This window comes from Drechmeria coniospora, chromosome 03, assembly GCF_001625195.1.
Source record: "Drechmeria coniospora strain ARSEF 6962 chromosome 03, whole genome shotgun sequence".
Lineage (NCBI taxonomy): Eukaryota > Fungi > Ascomycota > Sordariomycetes > Hypocreales > Ophiocordycipitaceae > Drechmeria > Drechmeria coniospora.
This window is the reverse complement of record NC_054391.1, coordinates 6,923,567-6,949,357: the sequence shown is the minus strand read 5'-3', so window position 1 is coordinate 6,949,357 and position 25,791 is coordinate 6,923,567. Positions and strand designations below refer to the sequence as shown.

Below are 25,791 nucleotides of genomic sequence, written 5' to 3'. Positions count from 1 at the left end.
GGGGGGAGACATCGGACGAGAGGACGATGGGACGGCAGTCGGCTTCGCCAGCGGCGGCCGTGTCGGGGATGACGGCGAGCGAGAGCGGAAGCCGGTGCAGGGTCGGAATGCGGAAGAGGCGGGGGGGGGCGGCCGAGGATACCTAGGATGAGCTCGAGATGGAAGCATGGAGGTTTGGTGGATCAGGATGGATGCGATGCAAAGTGAGAGAGGAGAGGAGAGCGCCCCCTTCCGGGTCGATGGGGGAGAGAAAGCTCCGAGTGGAGAGGGCCCGCTGCGAGAGGCCCGCTGAGAGAGGCCCACAGCTCGCAGCGGGCCAGCGCACCGCTCTATCTACTAGGTGCTGTAGGTACTAGGTAAGTATTCTTCAGCGAGGCGGATCCCCCAGCGGTCTCGAGCGTGCAGGCGTACGTTAGTACGTACGCCCACTGTAAGTACTAGGTACTAGGTACTGTACATGTAAGTAAGTAGTACTAACCTACGGAGTACGGAGTGCTGGGATGGTACGTGGCATGCACCGTGCAAGTACCAGCAGATAGGTACTTGGCAGGTACTACCATTCACTGACAATGGCGTCTATCGGCCTGAATAGGATTTGTCGGTACCTTTTCGGTACCCGGCACCTGGGTAGCTGCCACGCCGTTGCCCAGGACTCGCAACTGTCATGGTTGAAAGGTACAGTACGGTGCTGCGCCGACTAAATACGGCGCTGTACAGTAGGTCTATTACTACCTCTAGTACTAGGTACCTATTCAGCCAGCCATGGTATTCCCCCACACATACAGGGGATGGCCATGGGCAACCCTTGGGAGGTCCCCGTAGCTGCGAGAGCGTCATCTTCCTGTCTTGGCTGTCCACGAGTACTAACTACTGATAACATTACTCCGTACGAGGCGCTCGTATCCCTACATTTACATGCTCTCTCAAGTGCACGTACATGTACTTGCAACAAGGACCTGCGCATGCATTATTTCGCTCCCGGCAAAGGGCGGCTCCATGCATGATCAAGCTCAAAACGTTGGGAGGAACACTGCACTGTACTTGGCTGCAGCCGCTGTGACGGTGGACTACAGTGCTTGTACTGGCGCGTACGAGCCTGGATAGGTTTAGTACCTACCTAGTAGTTAGTAGGTACAGTTGCTATTACCCACTGCCTGCACATGTGCCTGTTGGCACTATTGGTAGAGTCACTGGACGAAAATGACGATTCAATTTTGGTGGCGCTACTGCTACAAAGTGAAGCGACAATTTTGCCAGCCAACGGCACTTATTTGCTGCACTTAGTTGTACTTGCTTACAGCTATTACATGCACTCGTACCTCGTAGTCGGCACGTGCATGCCCTCGTACTACGGTGAGATGGTACGGAATACTGTAGTAGAATAGTGATAGCGCAGTGTTGTACCTAGTAGTATGGTGCTGAACACCCTAAGACACCTGGTAATAGTGAATCGCTTACTACAGTACAACCTACTAACGTAATACCTAGTACCTGAGTTGGAATCCCCTGGCATGGTGGTGCCTGCGGGAGAGAAAATCCAAGTTGGAGCGTCTCGCGACAGGCAAGTTGAACGTCATCCACAGAGCAACGGCAGCTACCAACACAGACACGGCATGGCGCAAAGACCACGGTGCTTCTGCCCATGCAAGAAATCGCTGCAATCATCCCACGCATTTCTCGCCTGATGACACGTACGATATGTTGTCATGTACATATATGCTGGCCATCCGTCTGTCGGAGTCGTCGCTGCGTGGCATGCCGCCTACCCTGTAGCTTGCACGATCTGCACGATCGATTCCCAGCCAAGCAAGCAATACCGTCGGCCATGGATGGGGAGCGAACTCGTCGATGCGCGCTATAGAACCCCACGTCTTGCCCGGCGTCGCATCTGGGAACGAGTATGGGAACATCCAGCCTCGATTCGTGGGAGAGAACAAGACCATCCATGTCGCGGCACTACACGTCGATGGGCATCTGGGCGTGACATTTCATCCTGATGCCGGGGAGTCTTGCTCGCCCCAAACCCCGGAGATCGCCCAACCTGCACCGTGCTCCCCTGACCCGCATTGCCCGCCACGGGGATCCAAGAGGAAGCGGCGTACCGGCACGGCCGTCGGAGGTGCCATTCTTCCACGGCGTCAAATCTCCTCCATATCCTCGAGATCATCCATCGGCGGGTAATCGCCCACCTCGACCCGGTCCGGCCGCACAAAGACTCCGTGCTTCATCTCCGACGGCTCCCCCCAGTACCGCCTGCCGGCGATGCTTCCGTCGTTCTTCCCCACCGGCTCGTCCAGGCGGATGCCCACCCAAGTCCCCTTGCCCGAAGGAATCTCGTCGACGTCGCCGACGTACTCGACGACCCCGCGGCGCGCGTCCTCGCCGCCGACGCGACACCGCTTGCCGACGTCGATGCCTCGCCGGCACACCTCCTGCCGCATGGCGTCGAGCTTGGCCCGTTCGTGGTGCGGGGCGTCGGGGTCGAAGCGGCCGAGCTTCTGCTGCTTCTTCCAGGCGAGAACCGAGTCCGTCTTCCTCTCGTACTCGTCCTCGGGCATCACGTACTTGTCGACGGCCGAGGTGTCGTTGTAGTTGGGGCGAGCGGCGGCCGGTCGGGAATCTCCCACCTGTCAGGGCGAGCGCTCGTCAGCGTCGACTCTCCCCAGACGATGGCGACGCGCCAAGCCGAAGAGGCCACCGGGGCGCATCGGGCCGCGAAACCGGCAGGATCCTTCATCTACCCGCGGCGCACGTCGCCCCACGGCATCGCCGTGTCATTCGGGTTGGCTCCTGACTCTGACGAGAGGCCGGGGCACGCTGAAACAAGGCCGTCGCGGAAACGCGGTGACGAAGCAGAGCGAAGCCCCTGGACGGTACCGGGGAGGCCTGTCCGAAACGGACAAATGAAAGCGAAAACAGGTCATGGCCGGTCAGGACTTACGTGCAGCTCCGCGTACGGCGCCAGGGGAAAGCTGGAGATGCGGGTGCTGTCCTCATCGGCCGCGTCGATGGGGACCCGTTCGGTCCCCTTGGACGTCTGCAGACTCAGAAGCTGCGAAGACGGGGGAATGCCCGTAATGGTCTCGAGTTTGGACCTCAGCTGACTGATGGTCCAGGACGGCGTGACGCGACGCTCCGAAGAGGTGTTGTCTGAGATGACGCAGACGGGCACATCGGCCATGGCGTCGCCTCGTTCCAAGATGGGGACGTCGAAGCCGTCTTGTGCTATTTTCCGTCTTCTTCCCGTGCTTTACCTCGGCGTTGGCGAAGTGGCCCACGTTTTCGATGTGTCTCGGAGAAATAGGCTGTGGGTTCAGTCAATACGTACAGTACGACCGACGCTGCGGCGACCAGTCTGCCGTCTCCCTCGTACGCCGTCCTCGTACCGGCTGCACCGAGTGAGGGTGGGTGCAGGAGATGACAAGAGGGAAGGCAGCGAGACGAGCGATGATGGAGGCGCGACGATGGACGATGGACGATGGACGATGGACGATGTAACCGCAGGTATGGAATGAGCCAGCGAAGGGACAATGGCGAGACGACGTGGGTATGGATTTGCCAATAAGTGTTTGAATCTTGCCCGCCTTCTACGCCAGACGTCGGCTGCTCGTAAGTGGTAAGAAAGTGCTTCAAGTAATACGTAACAGGTGCTGTAAGTATAGGTGGGTATTATTAAGTGATGGCCGAATGTGCACGATGGAGGGGCGCTCGCACTGCAAGCGAGTATTAATTGTTGAGTGCAACAATGGTGGTTGTGGATCAAGTTCCTAGAACCTTCGAGAGCAGGTGGGGAAGTTTGGGGGCCTGAGGCTCTGGGCTGCTACTTGTACAGTATGATACAAAGTAGCCGTACTTGCAGTACTGACCAGCATGAGTGTACCAGGCAATTACTCCCCGTAAGGTATTCCGTACACTACTGGAATGTGCGTTGAAAGTCATGTTCCATGGAAGTCTCAGAGGGTAATTAGTAAGTACTTGGCAGGTAGGTGCAGGTAAGCACAGCTACTGTAAGTACCTGTAAGACTTTCATTCGTTGTAATTATTACTGTACTGTATTAGTTGTTCCCTGCAACTAATAATATGCATGGGCACGATGGGCCTCCCAACATAAAAGCCGACTGTCATCCCAGGTTCACCGCGACGCTCAACTGGTCGCCCGCCGGCTAAGCGGTTCCTTCATAGAATCAGGAGGCCCCCGTGGTGCATGCATACGTACGCAATCTTGCGAGGTGTCGTCGCACGTGCAACCGGCACAGCGACGACTTGCCTCCGACGCCGTACTCGGCCACGACACCAGCTCGCGTGCACGGATCCGTGGTATTCCGGAATGGATGCGAGTCATGGGCAAGCATGGTGAGCGAACGCCTGGAACCCATGCCTCGGCGCCCGCCGTAGCCATCTGGTCGGTGCGGCATATGGATTACAGGCGGAAAGCTCACGCGGCGACGAGGAGCGAAACGAGAGCGAGTCTGCTGGGCACGCACGGCCAAGGTTGAAGGCGGAAAACGTGTCGACGCCCAGTGCAGGGCAAGCTACGCGTGCGAGCACGGCAAGAGGAGATGAACAGGCTCGCCCTCTCCACGTTGCGGCCCTGCTGGGCGGTTGGCCGAAAAGTCCGATTTTTGCAGGTTCGGCAGGGCCACCACAGTCCAGGCCCCAAGCGTCCCGCCGTTCGAGGCGACGGCTCGAGACTCAGACATGCATGCATGCATCGCCGTTCGTACGACACCTGTCAACTGCACGACGCGCCACCAGGACCCTCGACGAGCAAAATACCAACGTGCACCCCCTAGGCACGTACGACCACTCGGCACCGAGCACACCCATCGTGGACTCGAGTGTTCGTCGTACTTGCCAGGGCCGGGACAGGGATGGAGCTGAAGTTGGCTGCGAGGAGACGAGGAGACGAGGAGACGAGAGGAGACGACGAGGAAGTGGTTGAAACAGCTGGCAGTGACAGCGTCGTGGCAAGGCCGAGGCAACCGTCAACGCCATCCTTGGGCTCATGAAGGAACATCAAAGGGCAACCGTTTGGCACGAATGCATCTCTTGCTGGCAAGTTGCCCCCGGCACACTCGACTCTCGACTCTCAACTCTCGCCGGCACACTCGACTCTCGACTCTCAACTCTCGCCGGCACACTCGACTCTCGACTCTCGACTCTCGCCGGCACACTCGACTCTCGACTCTCGACTCTCGACTCTCGACCCTCGACCTCACCTCCGAACGCTGCCAGAGGGGCTGGACTGTCGGAGAAGCCGAGGGTCATCTCCTCGACGGCGAGCCAAGAATTGTTTTGCGCCACAGCGTGTTAGCATGCGTGGTGAAAGACAATGACAGCGCATTGTCCTGCGGCAGGTGTCCGCAAGAAGCAAGCATCGACGGTCCATTCGCACCATCCGTCAGGGTGCGGCAGCAGGCAACGCGGCAGTGCGCTGGACGACCAAGCATCAGGAGGTGCGGAGCAGGGAGTGGTCTGCTTGTCGCACCGGCACATGCGCGGCTAGCAGGCAGCGCCGAGGTGCTGCGCAGCAGGATGTGCGTGGTATCTGCACTGCACAAGGACAGTTCATTCGTGACGTTGTCCCCCTTTGTACCCCGTGCTGTGACAAGGAAGCGTAATACCTCTAGTACTTAGTAGGTAGTAGCTAGAAGTATGGTGTGCTAACCCAGTTCGCTGCCACTGGCACCTGTACAGCAGCAATGCTGTAATGAACGTACTTGTACCCACACAAGAAAGTAGGTGTGCTTGCAACTACGGAGTACTTACATTGGTGGTTGAGGATGAATACCTAAGAAATAGTAGGTTCCTGGTGCGCGTGCTTGGCGGAACGGGGTACCAGGTACCGAGTACTGTAAGTACTTGGATGCGAGTACAAGTACGCAGCGATGACATATCGTGCTGCTCAGGCGAGGCCAAAATGACTCACCGCCACATCGTCGGCGCCGACTTTGTGTTAGCTTCCAGGCGAACGTGCGTCGAGGCTGGACGAGTTGAAGGTGTGAGGACCAAAAGTACGTAATGAATTGTGTGCCCTTCTCCGGGTACCTCCTCTGCGTACCAGGGCTCTGCATCCGCCGCGTGGCTTGAGAATGGAGGTGCCGGAGCGAAGAACGGTCGACGACGGCCACGGCATGACGGTTGGGCCGCTCACCGGTTCGTCGCCTAGGACTCGGCTTGCAGGCGGAGCCGAGCAGATGGAGACGGGGGCGGGGGCGGAAGGAGACGTGCCAATGGCTGAACTTGGACAAAAGAGGCGGTATTTCCATCGTCGTTGGTTGGCAGGCTCGTCGTCGTCGAGCGTCGATGATGATGCACACGCCCTCGGCCAGCAAACGCCAGCAGCCAAGCCTAGGAACCTCCTACCACCGGTTCAAGCTCGACTGGCGGCCGACGACAACGTGTCGCTCGTGCCCAAGCAGGCGCGCTTCCGCTTCCGGATGGGTGTAGGTCCATGGTCGTGCTCGTGGTTGCATGTGTGGATGGGCTGCAGGTTTGCTTCGGATATACTTGGGTGTAGGTGTAGGTGTTGTAAGTAGGTGTACGGAGTACACAAAGGTCCGTCGAGCTGCAAGTACAACCACCTAGTACAGTACATGTACAACTAGTCGTACTGTACAGAGTACTGTACAGAGTACTGTACAGAGTACTGTAGTTGTGAGTGTACTCCGTACTGTAAATGTACTTGCATGGGTGCAAGTACAGTGTGCTCCGCGCGTGTACTTGCCAGTGCATGTACTTATACCCACATGAACCAAGCACAGTAATACTTACTTGGACATGCTTGGTGCAAGTAACGGCGAGCCGGATGAATGGTCTGCGACCCCCGGAACTCTAGGACCCTGGTCCCCTGTGGGCGCCGTCTGCACCCCCAGAGCCAGGCCATGGGTCACGGCCACGCGCCGCCCTCGCATGCTGCGGAGGGGAGGAGCCGAAGCAAAGCCACCATGGCCGCGGGACACGCCGCCAGCGCCAACTTTGCATGCTTTGTACATGGGCTTCGACTCACTTGACCTGGGCGGGAACCATGCCGTACGCACTCCGTCTCCATGCCTGCTCCGTACCGTGCAGGCAGATTGTGCTGTGCATGTACATGGACTGTGCAGTGCATGGAACGTACTGTACGTGTTGCCTGCAGTACTTACATGTTAGGCGCAATACAGTATTACATGCAACGCGCAGCAGGTGTACATGCAACGCGCAGTACAGTACAAACTCCGTGCATGTAGCGCACAGTACCTGCACTCCGTACTGTGCAAAGTACTCTGCACACGTAAGAAAGAGGAGGAGGGCTCACCGTTTGGATCAACGCAAGTAGGTAATAATACTTGGCCATACTCACCAACAACTGCTGCCAGCCGGTGCCGATTTGTACCAACTCGTCGTCGTTGGTACCCACGTGCTGCTCGACAAAGCACTGGCAGTAGTCATTCTCGCCACGTCGGCAAGGACACGTGCAAGTCCGACGACGGACAGAGGCAAGTGCGCAAAGGTGCACGCTACTTGTATACCCCAGAAGCATGCACTCGTTCGCCATCATGGCCCCGGAGGCTGCCAGCGGTGCGTTGCATTGCACGTTGGGCCGATGGCGAGGGCCACCACTACCGCACCATCTCCACCACCTCCCCGCCAACACTCGGCGAACGGTTCCCCGCCCTTGCCAGGGTCCCTCTGCCGATGCTGTCAGGATGGCGTTCTTGCGGTCTGGGACCGTGGCATTGTGGGACGGCGGGACGGCGGGACAGCCGCCCGCGTCGACCCAAGGTTGCATTTCCACCTGCTGCTTTCCTTTGGGCATCAACACCGCACGCCGCATGAGGCTGCTTGCGCTCGCGCGAAGCGACATGGGCACGGCCCGTGGGACCGTGAATGGCATGGGCCTTTGTCCCTTTAGCATCCGTCGATTTCGGGCGCGTACTTGTAGATGCGTCCCTGCACGTAGGTGTCCAGCAGCCAAGTGCGCGCACCTGTACAGGACCTACCAGTATTCCCATGTACCTGCTACATGCAAGTGCATGCAAGTACTGGCAGGTGCAGGTAGGTGTAGCAAGTAGGTGTGCATGTAGAAAGTCCGGAGTAGTGGGTACACGGTTGACGGTACGCACGAGCGTTGCATCAAGCCCACTGCTCCAGCATGGTCGTGGCGTTGAACACCAAACGTCGGGAGTTCGAGCACCCCACGGCGCGCTGCACATGTACATGTACATGTACCGTCTGCGATGGACTGCAGTGCGTATCCGTGCACGCACTGAGGGACAGAAATAGGAACACCTGCGGGAGCCGCATCGCCTGCCTTCTCTGCTGGAGCCCCATCAGGCGGTGTCGTCTGGGAGTCTTGGAAGCTTCCGTCACCGTCGATGTTGGCTGCAGCAGCGCGGTGGGCCTGGCGGAGCTTGTGGCAGGGGGGAGGCAAAGAGTGTGGAGGAGGAGAGAGGAGGAGGAGAGAGGAGAAGGAGGAGGAGGAGAGAGGAGGAGGAGGATGAGGCTGAGGCTGAGGCGGAGGCTGAGGCGGAGGAGGAGGAGGAGGAGGAAAAGGAGGAGAAGGAGAAGGAGGAGGAAGGACAAGGAAGCCAAGAAGATGGAAACCAAGGAGCAGGGGATAGCGAGACGAGGCGAGGAACGAAATGGACAGTCGGGCCAGGGGCGCATCGGCGGCAGAAGGGGTTCTGACGCGCGAGATGTTCGATCTCGGTTTGATGACGCCGGCTGCGACGTCTGTCGCCCGTACTCCGTATCGGTCCTCCGTACGTCAGCGTGAACGAATGGGAAAAAATAAAGTACAGTGTACTTGCTGTCACGGCAAGCGTTGGGCTTGTTGGCCGCAGGATGCCGTTGGGTATCGCCCTCGTACGTTGCATCCGTGCATGCGTCCTTGTCCGTCGGTGGCGGCGTCTGGAGATGAACAGGCGTTCATGGCTGGCAGTTTCTGACCGTCGACGAACTGTTTTATATGAGTTGGGTATGCGCATGGGCATGGGCGTGAGCATGGGTCGCTGTCCGTCGTTCGTTGTCCGTGGTCCGTGGTCCGTGGTCCGTGGTCCGTTGTTCGTCCTCGTCGTCCGTGGCCCGCGGCCCGTGGTCCGTGGCCCGCTGTCCCCCCCCCTCCCCCCCCCCTCCCCATCCCCTGTCGTCCCGACGTGGATGCAGCATTTGGACAGAGGTCGCCCAACCGTCAGCAGGACCAACCGTCGTGGTTGACCGCCAGTTCCTCGGCTCGCCGACTGATCTCAACCTACCGCGGCGGTGCCGTGCGCACACTCGGCTTGGCCTTGCCCCAGCCGCCCAGGCGCCCTCGGCCGTGAAGCCACGGACCAACGTCTTGGCCTTCCATCCGTCCGTCGCCTTTCGAGACAAAAGAACGGGTAGTGTGCATGCGGCTACCGTGAGCGAGCGTCACCGCCGCCGAGCACGCCCTCGTCCGCATCTCCATGTCTCGTCCGCCGCTTCGTCCCGCGAACCCTTCCGGCCGTCTTCCATTCCGGACAGCGTAGGTGCCAACGACAAGGCTTCGAATTGGAACCTGACGACGCCATGCTCGGCGGGTCATGTCCAATCTGCCGGACAGAGGCCATGCAGTACCGGCTGGGGGCCGCGCCGGATCTGACTTGGCGGCCGCGATGGCCATGCGGATATGCGATGGCCTCTCCCTGCCTGCCGCCGCATGTCGGTGACTGGACGGCTCGTCATCGGCCTCCGCACCCCATGCGAGCCCTGCAGCTGCGCTCGTCTCACGGACGCTGCGGCGGGCGCCTTGGATGAGAACCGCTAGCCGTCTTTCGATCCATTTTCGTCGCGTCACAGGTCCTGGTGTCGGCACCCTTGAAACCCCCTCTTCCCGTGGTTGCCATGCTCCGTGAGATGTCCACAGGACACTCGCCAGCAATTAGGTGTCCACGTACTGCGCGGAGTGCACGTACACCTGCTGCATTGTACGGCAACACCCAAGTACAGTGGCATTCGTTTCCACGGGCTCCATGGTCATCAAACCCACCTAGGCTGGTAGCCGGTAGGCCGGTAGTGGTTTTCGATTTCGATGGCGACACAACCAATCCGATTCGAAACTCCATGATCCTTGCCGGTCGCGGTGACGGATAGATACCTCCGCACTCGAGACTGTGCGATGCATGAATGAGCACATGTACCGTTCTTGCACGGACGGTGCAGTGCATGTGAGTGTACACCTACTGCACAACTACAGTACGTGTACTCCGTACTCCGTACTCGTACCGTACTTGCTTGTGCGTACTGTAGGCCCTGAGAGGAGGCCGCAATGCCAGCCCATATCGGCCCCTGTTATAGCCCCAAGTGCGCTTCCGTGACTTGTGGGTGCACATGTACGAGCATCCCCATGACGAGGCTCTGCATGCGATGCCCAACACGGAAACCCCCTCTCTTGTCCGCAGTGATTCCTCTTGACCATGGATGGGGCTGGCGACCGAGACACAAAGCGGTAGGGGAGTTCGATGCTCCGGTCCAAGCATGCTGATATGCATGACACTTCACTTTGGAAACATGCGTTGGCAATCCAGACCCGCCATGGCCCCGGACGCAACAGGCTGGACGTACGGCCGACCGACGTGGAGCACAACACAAGCATGCCTGGACGCATGCTCGCTCGTGCACGACGTGCACCGGTAGGTCGCAGTCGTCGTCGTTGCCTATGGAGGGCGCCGAAATGGTCCGTGGACAATGCCATGCCACGAGACGGTACGGAGAATGGCTGTCTGGGAAATTGATCGCGTCCTGGCCTGGCGCCGTTCCTGGTCAGAGAGCCCGTCGTGCCGTCAATTGTCGAAAGTGGCCTCAGGCGCCAAGGTACAGTACACGTCACCAAGGGTGCTCGAGCTTGTACTCGCACACGTGACTGTACGATGGTCCGATCGAGGCGTTCTTGACTGCTTGGGGGGGCGAGGACGAGCGGGCCTTGCTGGCAAGTGCACACTGCTGTCGTGGACTGGCGGGACGCATGCTGGCCGGTGTACGCATACCGGACTGCAAGTACAGAGTACGGCAAGGACGACAACTAGTCCAGGCGTGTACCCATGACAAAAATCGCCCGCATTCGAGACCTTACTCGTACAGGTCTGCCTCGTGAGTCGTGCGTGCCCTACGGAGTAATGACCATCGGCCACCTGTCCCCGGCGTGCCCTGCATGCTTGCCGCTGGGAATGGGAACCTTGTGCACCGGAGCATGTGTCGGTGGGTGCGGCGGATCATGGATGAACGACTTGGCTACCTTTGCTCCGTCGCGTCCCACGAAAAGAATGGCCTTGGTCCGAAGAAGGAAAACACGTATGCGGCACCTGTTTGACATGTTTGAGGTCGCCGAGCCGCTGCCCGTTCATCTGCGGGAACGAACGGCATCGCTGAATTAGATTGGAGCCTTGGGCGAGCAGAACCAGGGTGGCCCCACCTGCAGGGAGCCAAGGACGGGACGGCACCTGTTTGTCGTGTGGCCGGCTGTGTGCCCGTGTGTCGTGGTACGTGTACTTAGTTATACTGTTGTTGTCGGCCGTGTGGCTGAGCGACGAAACGCGGTGTCGTGCTGTTTCTGCGAGAATCAAGGCGGAAAGTTGGCGATGAAGGGACTCGAAGAAATCGGTCAAGTCGTGCAGCGCAGGTGCGCACCTAGGGAGTAATAGTCGGTAGCGTGTGCAGAGTTCTTGCGTGCAAGCGTGCTTTTGGCGTGGTCGTGGGAAGTCTCGGAAGTAATAGGCCCGAGATTGCCTCTTATGGCATCTTATGGCCTCTTGTGGCCTCCTGCCTGACAGCTTGTGAGCGCTTGTAAGCTCGGCAGGTGCGACTCCCACGACTCTCCATCTGGATATCGTTCACCCCGTCAAGCTATTTTCCCCCTCAGACACCTTCTTCACCGACCCTCACGAGCAGCAACGAAAAACAACAATGAGGCTGTGGGCTGTCGCGCGCACGACCAGTAACGAGCAAGCCGTTTCAGCAAGTCAAACTACTGTACGTGCTGGCTGGCACTGTGGTGTAAGTGCTCGCACAAGTGCTGCTATACATCCACTAGCAACTGTTCTACTCCAGATACATCTAGCTCTACGGAGTACCTCGTACACGGACAGATAAACCAACGCGTAACCGTTCACGCATGAATGCCCGGACCATCTTCATCAAACGCCTATCCACAGCCGCAACACCAACGGCGCCAGGGTGTATCCGCTTTTTCGCCCCCAGCAGACGACCAAGTCCCCCGACCAGCGACAAACGCTCGCACACCGACTCGACCTGCATCGCTCGCACATACGTACCAGTCTGCACCCGTCGTTGTCAACATGGCAGCAGTAACACGGCAGCAGCAACACGGCAGCGGCAGCAGCAGCAGAAACAGCGTACGTACGACAAAGTAAGACTATCATCACATGCGAGCACGGTTGGCCATGAATGTATGAATAATGTACTCCGTATTACGGAGTAAGTACTTATTACTTGCTTGACATTTTGTGTCGCTGGCATCAACAATGCTCAGAAGCAAAGGGACGAAAAAAAAAAGTCTTAGTCGTTCCCGCACTTCGTCTTCCCCATGCTCGTTTTTTCTGCGTCCACCCCCCCCTGGCCCCCCCTGGCCCCCCTGGCCCCCCTGGCCCCCCTGGCCCCCCCTCCCCCTCCTACGAGCTAAGCTACATCACCGCACCCCCTAAATTCCATGCATGTCTCGTCGCTTCAATCTCTGAGTTGACGTTCATCATGCACCAGGTCTTTCGAAATGGATAGCCCTATGGGCCTTGACCATGCCATACCATGTACCTGAGGGTACTACGCTGCATTGCATCGTCCTCCGCGAAGCGCTCCGTAAGTACATGTGCGCTAACATCCTTACAGCGCCAACTTACATGAAGTTCTTGCAGTACGGGGGGCCTTGTGGTGCGCATGCATGCACTTGCGTCCACGTTGATTGCGCTCATACTGCAGCAGCGCACTTGTCGGTACGGGTACAAGCACGATGCCTCGTCCGGCCTGCTCGCAAACGCAGTCCGTGCAATCCTTCCGCCCACCAGCATGACCTTGACATGCCATGCCTTGGATGATTTGCAGGCTCGCAGCCCTGTCGTCCGCAACCGCCCCCCACGGTTCGCACTCTCTCCCCTCTCGTCGACCCGCCTCCCAACGGCGGATGAAATGCGTCGATGCCCGCCCAACCCATCCGAACCCAGTTTATCGGGCCTTGCGTCCTTTCTTTTGCCTTGGCATCCCTGTCCGGGCTCGACTCGATCCCGTCCGTCCTCGCTCCGCCAGCTGGCCAGCCAAGCCAGCAAGCCTCCTGCAGACGTCCCCGTTCCTCGTCCTCGTCCTCGTACGGTCGTCTCGTCCCTGCGCCGCGACACCACCCCTGTCCTGTCCTGTCCTGCCAGCTCCGTTGGTGCCCCATATATCTCTCTTGACGTTTTCTCTCGCCGCCAGGGTGTATATCTTCCCTGAATGCCTTTGCCAGTGCATATATACCACTAGCTTCTGGCTCGCAGGAACCCGGTTCGGATCTTGACGACGAGCACTATACATGTAGCCGTCCTCGCCCCTTGCCGCTATTCCCTCTGCTTCAGCTCCGCCCATTGGTGGGCAAGTCTCTCCGGCAGCGCCAATGATAATGGTATATTGCCTTGGCAATCAACAACTTCAGGAGCCGTCGTCTTCTCAACCATCCCCGGACAACACCTCGCCGCCGCTTTCTTTTGCCTTTCCGCCTCCCCTCGACCGCCTTCTTCCTTTTGACGCGAACTGCCTGCGCCGCGCCCCTTGATCTCGGTTGATAACCGCCGCGGTCGATATCAAAACGGCCTCGCGTCCAACCTTGACCTGCTGCCGCGGCTCCCCGCCCGGCTCCTCCTTCTCGGTTGGCACGTAGAAAAGGAGCAGACTTCCTTGACGGCCCGAGCCTCCCTCCACACTCCGCCGTCGTCGATGGTCACGGATTCCTAGCGCCGCTACACCGAGCCAGCCAACGCCTGTGTCTTGCTACACTGCGTCGTTTGGGAAACCCAACCCGTCTCTCCAATCACGAACCGAAGGAGCCAAGGCCGAGCCTTGCACCCAGTCGCGGAGCTGGCCCAACTCAAGAGCCAGACGGTTCTCTGCCTCCCGAGGGCAGAGCCATCGTTCAACAGCCACGGGGTTGGTCTGCTAGCCAGCCTCTCCGCCCCCGTTCACGGACGGTTCGCATCCGCTCGAGGAGCCGGCAACGCCCTCCGCCTGGACATCGGCTCCGCCCTCAAGTCCTCGGACGCAAATGAGCCGTCGATCCATCCCCGCCACCATCGCACCCCCGTACCGCACTCGCCAGCCGCCTCCCCAGCGTACGGACAGATGACCGCTCAGGTCGCCCAACCCGTCGCGGCTGGCCCCATGTCCAACGTAAGGCGCAACATGCCCGCGCCGGAGCAGCCCGTCAAGAAGCAGAGCAAGTGGTCGCCCGAGGAGGACGCGCTCATCATCGAGCTCAGGGGGAGTGGCATGAAATGGGAGGACGTTTCCAAGCGTCTGCCCGGCCGGAGCGCCATCAGCTGCCGGCTCCATTACCAGAACTACCTCGAAAGACGAAGCGAGTGGGACGAGGAGCGGAAGAACAAGCTTGCGAGACTATATGAAAGGTGCGTGACGGCGCCCGTGGCAAACGACGCCACGCCTCCGGGGTCCTGCTTCGCCTCGCCCCCCTCCCTCCCTGCGCTTCCATGTGCTGATCCCATCGACTTGCAGATTCAAGTCGGAAATGTGGGCCAAGGTGGCCGAAGAACTGGCCGTGCCTTGGCGGGCCGCCGAGGCGATGCATTGGCAGCTCGGCGAAGCCGACATGGCTCGACGAGCCGGCGTCGTGCCGTTCTCGCTCGCATCCGTGAACGTCGAGAGCGGACAGCGGAGCGCGGCATCGCGGCCGAGCCACTTCCAGCACCAAGAGAGCGTCGCCCGACACCTGACGCCACCCTCGCCTCGATCCATCTACGGCCGAAGCCAGCAGTCGTCGTTGCCCATGATGCCCGCCGGTCAAATGGCTCGCGCCGAGGCGAGGCCTCCCCCACCGCCGCCCGCGACGGCACCGGCCATGGCGCCCTCGATGGCGTCGGATCACGGAGAGTTTTACTACACGGCGGGACCGGGTCTTGCGCCGATCCAGACCCAAGGACAGCCTCGCAACCCGGGCCCGCTGCCGAGCCTCGCCGAGTTGACGACGGGCGTCAGCCCCTACGGCGCACCCGCCGACAGACCGCACCTGGGCCCGGCAGGCTTGGCCCCGAAGCACGGGTCGATGCTGCCCGTCGCGCCCGGCTACCAGACGGGCGAGCCGACGAGAACAAAACGACGAGCCAGTGTGGAACTGCCTCCGCGCGAGAACAACCAACGACGACGGCTCGTTTAGGGTCACGGCACGGTCTACGAATTATTACTCGACGTGTGGGCGGACGAGTGTGAAAGCAAAAGGGGCGAGTGCGGACGTCGTGGCAAGCATGCCGACCGGCCCGGCGTCCTTGTCATCGAGCAATGCATACAACACGGCACGCGCGGCAACGATGCGTTGCGTCGTCATCGACGGCAGGTTTTCGACATTCACATGCACACATGCACCCCATGATGGGCGGGCGGGCGAGAGAAAATGAGAGCATGAGAAATGGCGAGAAAAGCAAAGGTTTGTTGTTGTTGTTGTTGTTGTTGTTGCTGGCGTCGTGATGTGGCCATTCCGATTGGGGTGGCCAGATGCCCAGGGAGCATTTTACGGGGATAGAGGGCGTACGGGGTGCATGAATTTGGGGCCCTGCGCCTAGATGGCGACTAGGGACGGCATTGGCATTGGCATGAAGCTTAGATTTTCTTTTTGATGAGCACCGGCTCGTCCACCCAAGCTGCCGCGACTGCTGCCGTGGTCATTATTTATTCTTTTTAATGACGGTGGGAGCGCGGCGGCCGACGGATGGTGCCTCCTGGGCAGGGTTGGCGATGGAGGAACGAACCTACCAACCTTGGCTTGCTCGCCTCGAGGTGGAGCATTGCATAGCGCTGCCAGGCTGGGTGTCCTGAGAGAGAGGGGGAAGGGGACAGGAGGTCCATACGACTATAATGTTTGTTGACGTGGATAATAATGGAAGCGAGCTTGCGAGGATGAAGCCGACGATGACGATGACTCTGCGGATGAGATGAGATGAACGGTGGGAACTGGCAAGGGCGGGGTAATACAACACGCCGGCGTACCGGAGTACGGAGTGCATGTACTTGTGAGTACGGAGTACAGCACTCCGTACTGCACATGTACTTGCAAGTTCAGCACTCCGTACTGTACAGGTACCTGCAAGGACAGCACTCCGTACTGTACATGTACTTGCAAGTACAGCACTCCGTACATGTATTAGCAAGTGCAAGCACGAGCGCACCAGCTGGCCACGGAGTTTTGTCGGGAATGGACGGCATCGACGCATTTACCGCAAGTGGATGCGCTGCACGGAGCACTGCAAGTGCTTCTTCAGTGGTGCTATCTGCTACAGATGGCCCACCAGTTGTCCTTTTCGTAGCCGCTCTCCCACACGGTCCCGCCGACGGCCTCGACGTCGGCCTCGAGCTCGCCCTTCCGGTACAGGTGGTAGTACCGCTGGTAGGTGGCGTCGGGCGCACCCTTGGTTCGCATGACCCAGGGCACGAGGGTATCCTGCTCCGAGGACTCGTCCCAACCCCGGCGGCTCTCGCCCTGCTCGAGGGCCCAGACGAAGATGAGGGCGCGGGCGTCGGGCTCGGGCCGGAGGCAGCCGAGGAGGTGGGCGATGGCGTCCCGGCGGCGCTGAGGGGTGGAGAGGTGGTGGATGACGGCGATGCTGATGGCGAAGTCGACGGCGGCTCGGCGGTAGGGCAGGCAGAGGCCGTCGGCGACGAGGACGTCGGCGTGGCGCTCGGCGCGTGCGAGCCGGACGAGGGAGGCGCTGCGGTCGCAGCCGAGGACGTGGACGGAGGGGTTGACGGCGAGGTACTTGCCGTTGCCGCAGCCGACGTCGAGGCCGACGCTGCCGGGCCTCTGGTCGAGGAGGAACTTGGCGACGAGCGGCCAAGGCTTGTGGCGGGTGGCGGAGAAGTGAGGTGCGATGGCCTCGTAGACTTCATGCACATGCGTGTCCTCGTACGAGGCCGGCGCCGGCCTCGGAGGCGGCGGGCCCGGCGTCGTCGCCTCGGCGGCCTCGTTCGCGTCTGCCATGGGAGGTGGGAGTGAGAGGGAGAGGCTGATTCGGAGGTCCCCTCTGGCTGCGACTTTTTTCCCCTCGCCCTCGCCCGCGCTATTACCGCCTAGCCTGCACCCCCCCCTGAGCGAACAGGCGCTTGTCGGACGGAGGCGACGACGACCCTGTCCTCTCGGCGGGTATTCTTACTCGTGCGAGGACAGATCGGGAAATCGAAAGAGCTGTTCCCTTGGACGACAGGGGGGTGGGGTGGAAGACGATTCAGAGGAACGAGCAAGTTGCGTCTTCGCCGCAGACGGCTCGCCGCCACGCAGATATCGGTGTTGGTAGAGCAGTACGAGCGGGCGTGGGTGTGCAGTGCGGTGCTGCTTGGTAGCACACTAACACTCAGTTGCATGTGTGCGAGGACGTACTTGCAAGTAATGACTGCACTTGGGGAACACACCAACTTGTAAGTAAGCAGTGTAAGTACTATACCGGAACAGCACAAGCACCATTACTTGCATGTATGGCCTAGGAGGTGCAATTATTACTGTTCGGAGCACAAGTACTGTACATGTACGGAGTACAGTACTACTGACTAGGTAGTTACTTAGGTGCCAGTGCCCATACGAGTATAAACACTGTACTGTAAGTACAGAGAAGATATAAGGCCTTGTACAAGCACCACAAGCACCAAGTAAGTACGTGTACTTGCAGTAATTAATTTCTCCGTACTTACATGCACACCTACTTACTGCAAGTACAACTAATACAAGTAATTACAGTACTTGCAAGCCCAGACATGGTGCTGGTGGATGCCTGGTGGAGAAAACAAGTGGAGGAACATGTTGGACGCATAAACGCCAGTGAACATCTCCGCTTAAAAGCTCATAGATCGGCCAGTCGGGACGACTCAGACACCGCTCGAAGCGCCTTCTAGAAGTTGGCTACCGCGACAAGTAGGTGTGCAGGCACCTAGATGGTGTAGTTCTTGACGAGGAGGCGATGGAGCCAGTTGATTGCACCCCCCGGGACCCTGGTAAGAAACAATCCGGCGCTTGATCGTTTCTCTGACCCAGTTCGCACGGCATTGGTGGATGCCGAGGCGGTGCCCGAGATGCGGTTGAAACGAGCCATCACGTGACGGAGATTGGTTCTCATGCTGCAAAGCGCAAGTACGAGTACACCCGCTGTAAGGCGACAAGTACGGAGTAAGTACTTAAGTATTACATGATGGGTGTACGGAGTAAGTATTCGTTGAAACGAAGTTGCTAGTTCGGAATGCCATTCGTCTCGGCGTTCGTTCGGCATTGTTTTCGCCTCACACCCCCCTGCTGCCAAGTAATACAGCAAAGTACTTACTTGTGCACTTGCTCGTCCAAGACAAGTTAGTATTATTACACTTACAGTACAACTACAACCACTCCGTTCTGTAAGCACAGTAATCTCAAGTGCTCGTCGATTCAAGCAAGTGCAGCAGCAAGTACAAGGAGGTCATGCATGTCAGTAGAATCTATTTGTACAACGTTTGGAGCGCGGCACATGCGCATGACGCATGCCGAGCCACTGTGCCTCGCGAATCAAGCGCAGACATGACTCCTCCTGGGTTACCTGCTCCGAATGCCCGTCATACTCCTGCCCGCGAACTCGCCTACTGTACGGCATATACCTACTGGTAGATGCTGTTCAGTCACCACAGCAAGTGTTTACACGTGCATGTACGGTACGTGTCCTCGCTCGCTCCTTGTCCGAAGCCTGCTTCCCGCTCGCCGACGCCGAGACCGAAGCCGGTCATCGGGCTCTTGGATATGCACGGAATCAGGATACGACAGAGACAGCGGCCGCGTTGTGTTCTCCGGTAGCGAAGCATCCGCATCAGGACCCGTGGCCGAGAGCAAATGCTGCCGGGTGCTTCGTAGCCATGCATGTACGGCATCGACGGAGATGGCATGCACATGACCGTCGCTCGTAGATGATGGGCTCGGCACCGAGAGGAATGGAATGGCAAGCAAGCACATCCCCCCTCCTGCTTCCTGGACGTTGGCCGTTCGGAAAGGGCGGAACTGGCAGGGGGGACAGAAGGAAGGCGCCCGGATGTCCTGGAACCCTTCGGGATGATGGGCCGGTTTCCGGCAGGGAGGAACGCAGGCGTAGGTGCACATGGGACGACGTGCCGGTGCATGTGCGGTGCTCGTGCAAGTTCTGGCATGGGCAAGTCCTCCTACGTCATCAGCGTTGCCACCGTCGGACGCGCACATGAGCGTTCATCGCATGCTCCTCGGTGCATGCACCCGACATCACCGGCATGCAAGCGCCGTGTTCATGGACATGCCTCCGGTGCCGTGCTGGCATGCACGAGTACTCATTCGTCTCCGGCCCGGCCTCGGTAGCACCGGCGCCGTCGCCACCCGTCACATGCCCCCCTAGCATCGTCACACGGCGGCAGCACCCTCCCGGCGGCCCGTGTTGAGCGGGCTCTTGGCGTCGTAGACGTCGGTGGTGATGTGGTCCGGGTAGACGACGCCTCCCTGATCCAGCGCCGACTCCATCGTCTCCATGATGACGATGCTCTCGGCCCACGGCATCGAATCGCTCTGCTTCCTCCCGTCCCGCAAGCAGCGCGCGCACTCGTCGGCCTCCCAGAACATGCCGTGCCCCCAGTTTCGCTTGGGATCCTTGGGGATCGGGCAGGCGACGACGTCGACGCCGCCGCCCTTCTTGATGACGCGGAACTCGGTGGGCTGAAAGGCCGGGTGGGCGACCTGGATCTCGCCCTTGGAAGCCTGGATGCGGATGGCGGGCGCGGCCGCGTTCCCGCCGGGGTCGGTGCCGACGAGCACCGACGTCGTCGCGACGCCCATGCTCCGGTGGCGGGGGAACTGGCAGAGGACGGTCGTCGTCTCGTCGGCGCCCGTCCTGTACCGGTTGACGGCGGCCACGACCGTCGGCGGCTCCTTCTCCTCCTCGGGCTGAAGGTGATAGAGCGTCTGGAAGACCCAGGTGAGGGGGTAGACGCCGAGGTCGAGGAGGGCACCCCCGGCGAGGTCTTTGTTGACCATGCGATGCTCGTCGGCAAAGGTGACGGTGCCGTCGTCGGCCTCGTTGTTTTCGTTAAACGACAGGTCGGCTGCGGCGCGGTAAGCTCGAGGGCACGCGGACGACGACGAGACGGGGGCCACGGTGCCCACCCACCCATGGTTCGGTAGACGGTGCCGATCTCGCCCGAGGCGATGAGCTCCCGAATCTTGATGCTGAGAGGGAAGAAGCGGGTCCAGACGGCCTCCATGAGGAAGAGGTTGCGCGCCTCGGCCGTCTCGACGAGCTTCCTCGCCTGGGCGGCCGTCACGGTGAGGGCCTTTTCGCAGAGCACGTTCTTGCCCGCCTCGAGGGCGAGCATCGCGTTCTGAAAGTGGTGGCTGTGGGGGGTGGCGACGTAGACGATGTCGACGTCGGCGTCGGCCACGAGGTCGGCGTAGGACCCGTAGAGCTTGGCCGAGGCGGGACCGTCAATCTTCTCGATGAAGCTCGCCGCCTTGTCGACCGAGGTCGAGGACGAGACGGCGACGATGGTGTGGCGGACGTCATGGACATTTCGCGAGAGCGGATCGGTGAGGAGATCTCGGCAAAAGACTTTTCGGCGCCTGCGTTATTACACATTGTCTTCCTCGTCGGACGCCAGGGTGAGATAGGGTAGAGGGTGGAATGGAGGAGCGCTCAGAGGGCAGAGTCGAGGAGCAGAGGGCAGAGTCGAGGAGCAGGGATGAGTTGGGGAGCAAAGGGTAGTGTCGAGGAGCTGAGGGTAGAGTCAAGGAGCAGAGGGTAGAGTCGAGGAGCAGAGGGTAGAGTCGAGGAGCAGAGGGCAGTGTCGAGGAGCGAGGGTAGAGTCGAGGAGCGAGGGTAGAGTCGAGGAGTAGTGGGCAGTGTCGAGGAGGGGTAGGTTCTGGAAGTCGACGCGCACCTTCGGCGATCAAGCCGGTGGCCATGATGCCCCATCGCACTGTGTGCGGCGTCCCTGTGCCTGCCCCTGTGCCGGAAGCCATTTTTACTCTTGACCACGTCCCTTGTCGCCGTTAAAGGAGGGTGATGGCGAGGTAGGCTGTACGTTGCTGGTGGAAGGGAACGTAGGCACGTATGTACGTAGGTACGTAGACATGTACGGAGTATGCATGTGCAAGTATGTATTGTGCGTAAGCACGTTTGCATCTAAATAGCCGCCACGTCTCCGAGAGCTTTTGGCCGTCTTGGCTGAAGAGTCGAGCGAGCACACGCGTTGCTCGATACGGGAACGACGAACCGAGCGGGGTGCGCTTCTTTGGGCGCATCTGCTTTACTTGCGAACGACACATACCTGGCATATAATGCCTCGTATTATTCCAACAAGCCCTACCGATGGTACTTACTATGTTGCTCCGTTCGCAGTGATGGCTTCAAATTGGGCGGCGGATACGAGGTAAGCCGGTGCTACGTAGCAAGCAATGCCCCAGCCCTCCAATTGCCGTCCATGGCTCCAGCAGCTTCCATCATCAGCAAGTACTATCCATGTAGCGCCGTATTACTTCCCTTGTATTGGTACTTGCACTCGGTCGCTCATTGTTACCACTACGACGGAGTACAGTGCTATTGCAACTACTGCGATGGTGGTCCGATACCTGCAGTACCTGCTTACTTGGTACTCTGTAGTGCTCGACAACAAAAACGGAGTACTAGCTACCTAGTTGGTACCTGGGTAGTTTGGTGGCAAGGCACGGGCCGACAACTGCAACCTACCATTACACTCACTACCTTAGTACCAAGGTGTGAACGAACTGCAAGATATACTTCCAAGTACTTGCGGTGATGAATAATACTGCAAAGAAATGAATGCCTGTACAGTGCGTGCTGGTTTGCTTCAGGACCAAGTGCCTACGGTGGGCGCCGCGGACCATTGCGCCCGCTCTCTCCCCTTCATGGTAAAAAGTGTAGCATGGCGGCGCTCGAGAGTCTTTGTTGGCTCGCAAATCAATGACCCTTGGTCTTTTCGTTCACTTGTCTCGTCTCGCCTGTACGGGGGAGAGACGCCTTGTTTTGCTTCCCGAGACACTGGCGGCCCGACGCACGCGAGCATACCTCAGGTACGCACGGAGCATTACAGGGTGCGGTACACCTACGAGTACGGAGTTCGGAGTGCTGTACGGATTACTCCGTAAATGGAAATACAGTGCTTCGCCTCGGTGCTTCGTACGTCTCTGCAGTCATACTGTACAGTACGGCAATACTAGAAGACGTGCTCCGTACTGTGCAAGAGGTACCGCGCTACGGAGCTGGGTTCAAGTCCCAAGTACCGACCTGGTACTTGTAAGTACACCAGCATGACCGACCCCGCGAATGACCTTGGCCCTCAAGTATTACTGATTGATCATCATGTCCCAATCAACGTCATCTTGGATGTAGTCTGGCACGCTGCCCAACAATTGCCACAACGTATCCTCCACCTCGGAAGCCCTCCCCCATCGTCCGCTCGTCGCTTCACTTCGTCCTTTCCGACATGGCGCAAACGCTCTCCGTCGGTGCGCAGGCCTCGAGGCTTGCGAGAGATCTCCCCCTCGCCGGAAGCTCGTCCGTCATTCCCAAGCTTGTCTACGGCACGGCGTGGAAGAAGGAGAGGACGGCAGACCTGGTGTACGCGGCCCTCAAGGCCGGCTTCCGCGCCCTCGACACGGCCGCTCAGCCAAAGCACTACGACGAGCGTGGTGCCGGCGAGGGCGTCCGCCGCGCCGTTGCCCAAGGCATCGTCGACCGGGCGCAGCTCTTTGTAACCGCGCGAGCCCAGCTTGCCCTCCGTCGTCGACGGTGACGGGCTGACAAGGACGGCCAGGTCCAAACCAAGTTCACCTCGCCCGCCGGCCAGAACGAGACGACGCCGTACGACTTGGACGCGTCGCTGGTGGACAAGGTTCATCAGTCGGTCCGCTCGTCCCTCGCCCACTTTACCTTGGACGGCGAAGACCCCTACCTCGACTGCCTCGTCCTGCACTCGCCCATGGAGACCATGGAGGAGACGGTGACGGTCTGGCGGACGCTCGAGTCCTACACGCCCCACAAGATTCGCAACTTGGGCCTGTCGAACACGACGCTCGCCATTCTCCAGCAGCTTCACGGCACCGTGGCGCGGAAGCCTGCCGTCGTCCAGAACAGGTTCTACGACGGCACCGGCTACGAGGTGCCGCTGCGGTCTTTTTGCCGCGACGAGAACATCGTCTTCCAGTCCTTCTGGACCATCGGCGCGAACCCGTCACTCGCCCGGAGCGAGCCAGTCCGGCAGGTGGCCGCCAAGGCCGCCGTCGAAGCCGTCGCCGCCTACTACTCGCTCGTCCTCGGCCTCGGCGGCGTCACGATCCTCGACGGCACGACCGACGAGGTGCACATGAAAGACGACCTCGACGGCGTGCGAACCGTTGCCTCGTGGGCCGAGGCCGACGGCGTCGCCGACTGGGAGGCGGCGTTGAAAAAATTCAAGTCAATTGTTGGCGACGCCTGCGTCTGAGCCCCCGTTTGCCATTCGAGCACCGCCCTCCGCCGAGCCCCGTCCCCTCGGACGGCCGAGTCGCCGCGCTGCACGCCGCCCTTTTCTTCGTCCCGCCGATCGAGGCGGACATGGACCCGTTGCGTCCGTCGCCGTCGCCGTCGCCGTCGTCGTCACGCGTCACGAATCGTCGCCCGGGCCACCGGCGGCAAATGTGTTGGCGACGATAAAGGGGAAGCAGGCCGTCGCCTCGAGATAGACCTAATCAGCGTCAGCTCCCACCACGCCATGCCGCGTCGCGCCGCGCGTGAAGCCGGGAATGCTCGCCTTGACCATGTCGGCGCCCGTCTTGATCTTGCCCCACGACACGGCCTCGTCGGGTCTCGCGCCGGCGTCGCTCCCGTCAAACTCCTGCGCCGTGTTGATGAAGACGGCCGACTCGGCGCCGTTGCGCATGAGGCAGGCGTTGGCGATGTGGTGCTTGACCACGCCGCCGCCGAGAATCACCATGCCGGCCCGCTTGGCCTTGACGGCGATGGTGTTGATCCTGCGGATGTCCTCGACGAGATCAATCTTCAGCTGCAGCGGGGACGTCTTGAAGGTGTGAAAGTAGAGCATGTCGCCGAGGCTGCCGTCGGTCAAGGCCGGGCAGAAGACGGGGATGTCGTTCTTGTAGGCCCAGTAGTAGACGGACCGCTCGTCGTCAATCTCGCGGCCGAGCCGGTGGATGACCTTGGACGGCGTCCAGTTGATCTCCTCGTCGGTCCCCTTGCTCGCCTCCTGCTCCTCGAGCATCCTGTCGAAGATGGGCACCACCCAATCCTCAAAGGCGCAGTAGTTGGCGTTGGGCACGAGCAGGTTGCCGATCCGGTTGAGCCCCTTCTTGCGCAGCTCGGCGCCGGCGGCGTTGAAGGAGCCCATGTACGTCTCGCCGAGGCACTTGATGAAATCCTCCTCGATGCCGCCCGCCGTCGTGACGATGCACGACACGTGCCTGTGCTCGACGAGCCAGCGGAAGACGCCGCGGAGGCCCGACGAGATGAGGTTGGAGGTGTAGCCGAGGAACAGCGTCGTCCTGTCTCCCGTCTCCGGGTCGCGCCACGCTCGCTTCGAGACCTGTCAGCCATGCGTCGACCTGGGCGAGGAAGTGAAGCACGAGCCGCGACGAACCATGTCGTTGATGATCCGCACCGCCTCCGCCATGGACGAGGCCTGGAATCCCATGTTACGCATCCCCAGGAGCAGGTCCCCGGCCGTGACGGGTCCCTTGATCTTGTTGAAGTCGAGCTCTTCCACCTTCTGCGACCCGGCAGGCATCTCTTCCGACGGCACGAGGACGGCATCCTTGGCCGCCGACGGCGCCGCCTTGTCCATCTCTACACTCTTCTTCTCCGCCATGCCTGCTTCGGGAAGCGGATAGGGAACCTTTGCCAGCGCTGCGCACTTTCGCCTTGTCCTTCTCTGACGATGTCTCCGAGTCTCTCTCTCTCTCTGTCTCTCCACAAGCACGTGCGGTGAGGAAATACAGCACGAAGCGCTAACGGTGCGTAAGCGTGGGTAAGATTTCGTTGTGTGGGTTTGGCCATCGTAAGTACTCCGTACTTTAGTACTAGGTACTTACCAAGTAATACACTGTACTTGCTCCGTACTGTAAAGCTACAGTACTTACTTTAGTACTGTACAGTACTTGCAGACCACCACAAGTGCAGCACCTACTCACATCTACTAGATGCAGCACAAGATACTCCGTACTTGCTGCACAAGTACTTACTGTACTCACTCGTAACCTGTGCAAGTATCTGCAGGCGGGCGAAAGCCTGATGCAAGTGCAAAGGTAGCTTTATAAATGCTTGCTTGAAATCCAGGTTCGACCCATCGACCGTTGAGAAGCTGGACCCTGAGAAATGCAGCGTCGAGAAGGCGCCTTATATAGGCATCGGTAGCATCCTGGCGTGAATCGCCTCCACCAGCCGTCTCACATGTCCCTCCGCTGGGACACAGCAGAGTAACCTCCTGCTCTAGCACCACTGCTGCACCAGCAAGCAGTGTGCCCCAGTGTGCCGTAAGCCAGTAACATGTTTCGCGTTCCTGTTGACAAGCGCACCACCCACACAACGTCTTGGCGCTCCCCATTGGCCC

The 25,791-nt window shown here is 59.7% G+C and overlaps 8 protein-coding genes across 8 annotated transcripts; 2 read left to right on the top strand and 6 right to left on the bottom strand.

The window, feature by feature from the left end:
* Window positions 1–2,138: 2,138 nt before the first annotated feature.
* Window positions 2,139–3,181, bottom strand: DCS_07664 (tubulin specific chaperone cofactor B; the record flags this gene model as incomplete). The annotated part of the gene is made up of 2 exons (XM_040804948.1): window positions 2,139–2,627; window positions 2,942–3,181. The coding sequence occupies 2 exons, from the start codon at window positions 3,179–3,181 to the stop codon at window positions 2,139–2,141; spliced, it is 729 nt and encodes a 242-aa protein (XP_040655052.1).
* A 4,709-nt stretch (window positions 3,182–7,890) lies between these two features.
* DCS_07663 (uncharacterized protein) lies at window positions 7,891–8,969 on the bottom strand (the record flags this gene model as incomplete). Its single annotated transcript, XM_040804947.1, has 5 exons — window positions 7,891–7,932; window positions 7,983–8,187; window positions 8,250–8,666; window positions 8,729–8,892; window positions 8,943–8,969. The coding sequence occupies 5 exons, from the start codon at window positions 8,967–8,969 to the stop codon at window positions 7,891–7,893; spliced, it is 855 nt and encodes a 284-aa protein (XP_040655051.1).
* A 263-nt stretch (window positions 8,970–9,232) lies between these two features.
* DCS_07662 (uncharacterized protein) lies at window positions 9,233–9,625 on the bottom strand (the record flags this gene model as incomplete). The annotated part of the gene is made up of 1 exon (XM_040804946.1): window positions 9,233–9,625. The coding sequence occupies one exon, from the start codon at window positions 9,623–9,625 to the stop codon at window positions 9,233–9,235; it is 393 nt and encodes a 130-aa protein (XP_040655050.1).
* Window positions 9,626–12,752: 3,127 nt separating this feature from the next.
* On the top strand, window positions 12,753–15,370 carry DCS_07661 (Homeodomain-related protein; the record flags this gene model as incomplete). Its single annotated transcript, XM_040804945.1, has 4 exons — window positions 12,753–12,817; window positions 12,870–13,423; window positions 13,958–14,606; window positions 14,713–15,370. 4 exons carry the CDS (start codon window positions 12,753–12,755, stop codon window positions 15,368–15,370), a joined length of 1,926 nt encoding a protein of 641 aa, XP_040655049.1.
* Window positions 15,371–16,474: 1,104 nt separating this feature from the next.
* DCS_07660 (tRNA -methyltransferase TRM9) lies at window positions 16,475–17,185 on the bottom strand (the record flags this gene model as incomplete). Its single annotated transcript, XM_040804944.1, has 1 exon — window positions 16,475–17,185. One exon carries the CDS (start codon window positions 17,183–17,185, stop codon window positions 16,475–16,477), a length of 711 nt encoding a protein of 236 aa, XP_040655048.1.
* Window positions 17,186–19,582: 2,397 nt separating this feature from the next.
* On the bottom strand, window positions 19,583–21,190 carry DCS_07659 (NADP:D-xylose dehydrogenase; the record flags this gene model as incomplete). Its single annotated transcript, XM_040804943.1, has 3 exons — window positions 19,583–20,277; window positions 20,343–20,780; window positions 21,109–21,190. 3 exons carry the CDS (start codon window positions 21,188–21,190, stop codon window positions 19,583–19,585), a joined length of 1,215 nt encoding a protein of 404 aa, XP_040655047.1.
* Window positions 21,191–22,674: 1,484 nt separating this feature from the next.
* On the top strand, window positions 22,675–23,673 carry DCS_07658 (aldo-keto reductase; the record flags this gene model as incomplete). The annotated part of the gene is made up of 2 exons (XM_040804942.1): window positions 22,675–22,941; window positions 23,005–23,673. The coding sequence occupies 2 exons, from the start codon at window positions 22,675–22,677 to the stop codon at window positions 23,671–23,673; spliced, it is 936 nt and encodes a 311-aa protein (XP_040655046.1).
* A 240-nt stretch (window positions 23,674–23,913) lies between these two features.
* DCS_07657 (uncharacterized protein) lies at window positions 23,914–25,050 on the bottom strand (the record flags this gene model as incomplete). Its single annotated transcript, XM_040804941.1, has 2 exons — window positions 23,914–24,759; window positions 24,823–25,050. 2 exons carry the CDS (start codon window positions 25,048–25,050, stop codon window positions 23,914–23,916), a joined length of 1,074 nt encoding a protein of 357 aa, XP_040655045.1.
* Between the last annotated feature and the right edge of the window lie 741 nt (window positions 25,051–25,791).